Source organism: Poromitra crassiceps (assembly GCF_964638095.1).
Source record: "Poromitra crassiceps genome assembly, chromosome: 20".
In the NCBI taxonomy this organism is placed as follows: Eukaryota; Metazoa; Chordata; class Actinopteri; order Beryciformes; family Melamphaidae; genus Poromitra; species Poromitra crassiceps.
This window is the reverse complement of record NC_139637.1, coordinates 22209030-22213977: the sequence shown is the minus strand read 5'-3', so window position 1 is coordinate 22213977 and position 4948 is coordinate 22209030. Positions and strand designations below refer to the sequence as shown.

Here is a 4948-nt window from a genome sequence, read left to right as displayed (position 1 = left end):
TTAATTAACAAAAACTATTAAATAACAAAAACAATCAGTTCAACCAAACTGCACATAGCATTCATCTGCCCCCCCCCCCCCCCCCCCCCCACCCCTACCCCGAGGATTTCAGGATTTGAGCTCTGCTACAGTAGCAGCTCGGTGACGAGCAGTGGGAAAATAGAATAAAGTTCAAATTTAACGAGGGGAGTGGAGAGCAGTTAAATTGCTATTTACTGGCACATTTTCCATAAAATGTATATTTAACGAGGGAGGGGGGTAAATAAAAAAGTATGCTAAGGTTCATTTCCTCCTCCCTCACATGCCTTTGAACATACAGCATGATGTTACATCATCATCATCATGATACACACTCCCACAACACTAGAGCCAGTACTGCTGACTTACGTCTACCTGGCTTTAAAACAAACCTAGGTAAGTGCTCTTTTAAATTTATCGGGGCTAAAAATTAGAACATGTTGCCCCTCCACTTAAAGTGTACAAGCAGCCAAGGTGTTTTCAAGAAGAAGGTCAAATTGTGGCTTCTTGAACAAGTCCATGTCTAAGCTCTGATGTACAGCTTCTTCTTTTGTGTATTTTGATATGTATGTTTCTCATCTCTCATTGCATAAATCATACTGTATTGAATGCTTCTGTTAATTATTTCATGTTTTTGTTGTTGTTTTTTATATCTACCTGTTTTAGACCAAGGACCACAATGGAAATAAGTCTTGACTTTATTGTGCTTTATCCTTGATGTTATTCTTTGAGATCCGTGTCTGTACTTTGTTTAGTACACTGTATTTCAATTTGTAACCGTCAAATAAAATCAAATTTCTCATCATAAATGCTGTCAAATGGTAAATGTACTGTAAGTCTGTACACATCTTTTACTATTTTCGAAAATTGACCATGACAAATTATACATCTATAAAACATAATATTACAGTTAGCAAACAAGATAAGCAAACACCTGTTGTGCCCATAGAGAGCCCCAGGAACGAGTCAAGATTCAAGATTCAAGATTCAAGATTTTTATTGTCACTCCATGGTACAAGTATCACGTGTGAAATTCTTGTGCTGTGGACTCCGTTTACGACATAGTACAAATAGGCAACAAGCAATGAGCAATAAGAAATAGGCATCAATAAGCAATACTAAGCAGCAATAGGCAATAAGGCAGAATAGCGATAAGACAAGTCAGTGGCATATTCATTGCACATAGGTGCACATGTCATGTGCATACGTTAGACAGACATTTTAAATTCGACGTATTTGACATGCAGTGCAAATAGCATGTACCTTGTTAAACATACAATTAAACATTAGGCATACATAATGGTAGCAGCTGCAGTACGGTACGGTACGGCTACTACACTATTTGCGTATGTTAAGGAGTCTCGTGGCCTGCGGGAAGAAACTGTTCCTCAAGCGATTTGTGCGTGCTATTGGAACCCTGTATCTCCTCCCTGAGGGTAGCAGGGAGAACAGGCTGTTGTGGGGATGGTCCGGAAATGGTCCGGAAATCCGGAATGGTCCGGAAATCATCGATGCTAACAGCCCTGGTTCTTCACAGTTTTCGCCTATGGGAGTTTTGAATGGGTTTTTGGCGCGATGCTTCTAATAATCTCTCTGGGCAACGCTGGCTTAATCAAACGCGAACCAGTGTTTAGTAACATCATCTTCACACACGAGGACCACTTTTATGAGTTTTGAAGCTTTTATGTGCCGTTAAAAGGGTGGCTAGCTAGCAAACGGCTAAATGAGACTAAATTTTGAGTCGATGGAGATATATACGTCAATAACGTCACCACTCAAAGGACGAACACGGAAATTCTCTTTCCCTCCCCTGGTTCAGACCCGTTCAGCCCGGGGTAATCAGTGCACACATCAACAACAGTCCAGGTTGAGCGCTGACGTGACGTGGAAGCCTATGCGACAGTGTGTAGTTCTGGATTAGCTTAGCTCGAGCTTTTTACTTCTAGGGCTCGCATTTACGCTACAAAACTCATGAACGTGGTCCTCATGTGTGAAGATATCCCACTGAACCTTGGTTCGCGTTTGATTAAACTTGCGTTGCCCACAGACATTATTTGAAGCATCGCGCCAAAAACCCATTCAAAAATCCCATAGACAGAAACAGTGAAGAACCAGGAAGTTCGGGACTTCCGCATTCAGCCTACAAAAATACGTCACCCCTACGGCTCTCTATTGTGTTCTGAGGGAGTCTGTGATGTTGGACCTCCAGTTCATGGCCCTCTCAAAGCCGGTGCTTCCAGTCTGGTTATCTCTGATAACTCTCTGTTCTCTTCTTCTGTGGTCATTCATTGCAAATGGACCTGGAAGACAGAGGCAGCAGGCATGGGTTAAGCTGTGTTCATGGCCTTTTAAAACAAACTGATTGTTTGATTTTTGAAGAACACAATGACATGTTGACCATGTTGGGCCCTATGATGAACTCTCTAGTGATCAGCACAAAATGACAAACCTCAAACCTCTGAGCAGAAAATAAGAGGCAGCAGCGATCTGTCTATGAAGTCTCTTGTTGGAGCTGAAGTCTCTCACTTTGTTTTCAGCGTTGAAACAGTCACCATCTCCAAACACAGTATGATGGAGATGGGGCATTATAGGCTCATTTCACAGCAACCTTTTGAGGTAAAGCAGGAAACCACACAGGTGTAATCATTAGCATTAATGAGGGCACCTGGCACTGGAAAAAAATTCAAAAGAGGCGCAGACTAACGAAAATTCAAAGTAACATAAAGAAAGGAAGTCGCACACTCAAAAATCTCCTCTGCTGTGTTTAATAAGTTACACCAACATGTTTTTCGGCAAAAGTGCCTTCATCAGGGTGCAGTACAACATCAGGAGGTGTGACCCTTTTTATAGAGACAGTCCGCATGTCTGGGAATGCCCACAAAATGTTAAACGGCTGGTGCGCGAGTGGGGTAAAACCTCCCATATATCTCATGGGCTGACTCACCAAAAGACGGTGCTGCGGCTCTAAACTACAGGTTTGAGGGTTCTAGAGCAGAACACAAGACGTCTGCTCAGATGTGCGTTTACTGAGGTGGTTAAATCCCCGATCGTGTCTGCCTGGGCTGGACTATCAGCTAAATTCTAACTTTGCTGAATGGATAGAATGGGGGTTTTTACCCCACCCTGACCACGCCCCCAGCCAGGCTGAGCCAGCTAAACCAGCGTCTATGACGAGACGTGGCCTCAACCTATAGGGCACACCTTCTCAAATCAGTTGCAGGTGAGACAATTACAATAAGGGTTTAAGACATATGCAGATTCAATTGGGTACAGATGTCCATTTTCAAGAAATACATAATCCAATCATCTGTTTAGGAAAAAACATTTCACAATTAAAGTAAATAAACGTTAATTTTTTTTATATGGTACCAAACTAGGTTGGCCTAGTTGTCTCAATTTACACAGCAATACAGTAATTATTCAAAGAAACGGCCTTAGGTCATAATCCATATTTAAACCATTAGGAGAAAGTGTATTTAGTTCATACATCCAGTATGCTTCTCTTTGCAACAGACTGCATTCCTGGCACCTGGCACTGGAACACCTAAACATAATGGAAGCATAATTAATGGTATTAGGTACAGCTGCTTTACTTCCTGCTTTTACAACCTCAAAGGGCTGCTGTGAAATGGGTCCATTCTCCGCTGCTCATGATGGGCCTTGAACAGCAAACGAAGACAAGGAAGTCCAACTTTAAGTCCTTAAGCAACTTTGAACACTTGAACACTTGAACACTTGAACACTTGGGCTGTTCAAGTGTTCAACATCTGATCTAACATTCATATCATTATCATTGTTTTATCAGGACTAGTCTGTTCTTTTTTTCTTTTTTTTCCTCAGATTTTTCTCCCATATTCTCCCCAATTGTACTTGACCTGATAGGCCTTTTTCACAGCAGCCATTTTGTGAGTATAATTCAGGGTAAAGACCAATGCAACCAAAACATTAATGAGGTTTCCAAAGTCGAATCCATTTAGGTGTTCCAGTGCTGGGGTCCTCATTAATGTTTTGCTTGCACCTGTGCTTACCCTGCCTTAGACACAAAATGGCCGCTGTGAAAAAGGCCCATTCCACCTGCTGTCCCGGTTATTGCTCTGCTCCCTCTGCTGATCAGGGGAGAGCGGTGGACTAGCACATGCTTCCTCCGATACATGTGCAGTCGCCAGCCGTTTCTTTGCACCTGACAGTGAGGAGTTTTACCAGCAGGAAGTAGCGCATGGGAGGATCACGCTATTCCCCCCAGTTCCACGTCCCCCCCAACAGGCACCACGACTGACCAGAGGAGGCAGTATAGTGCAGCGACCTGGACTCGTCTCATACCCTGCAGACACACAGCCTTTGTGTCTGTAGGAACCTCTGACCAAGACGGAGGCTACCTCTGCTGGGAACCCGGATCTCTGCGGTGGATCTCTCCTAACCCTAACCCTACACTACCCAGACTGGTGTGTACAATGAGATTCATTCTAAATGTGATCACTACCTGAATGATTGAAATGTGACACTGAAACATATCTGTAGCATACTGTAAGATGGAGAAACCATTCGGACCAATAGAAATGGGCATTTCCATTTTTTCAGAGGTTACCTCGTTAAGCTTTAGCACTTTACTTACACTGTACCTCTTTCTGGGGTCACGGTGGCGCAGTGGTACCGCTGTCTCCTCACAGCTAAAGGTCCTGGGTTCGATTCCCGCCTGGGACGCTGTGGGTGCTGAGGGAGGGTGTGCTCCTCCCATGTCTTCAATGCCTACTGCCCAGGTAGGCTATCTTGTTGAAAGGGCCTTCCTGTGTGGAGTTTGCATGTTCTCCCCGTGCTCCTCCATATATAACCCCAACTAAAAACATGCAGAAGATCATTGTCTGACCAGCGGCGGTTGCAAGAAGTTGGTCCCCGGGCGCTTCACTGCAGCTGCCCACCGCTCCTGGCCTGA

At 43.9% G+C, this 4948-nt stretch overlaps 1 protein-coding gene across 1 annotated transcript in view; it reads right to left on the bottom strand.

The window, feature by feature from the left end:
* Positions 1–4236, bottom strand: part of LOC310794959 (vascular endothelial growth factor D-like) — a gene marked incomplete at its 5' end in the record, with an annotated part of 21526 nt that extends 17290 nt beyond the window's left edge. The window contains one exon of the mRNA XM_083656986.1: positions 4219–4236. Coding sequence (XP_083513112.1) covers positions 4219–4236 — 18 coding nt within the window. The remainder of the gene's footprint in view (positions 1–4218) is intronic.
* Positions 4237–4948: the final 712 nt, after the last annotated feature.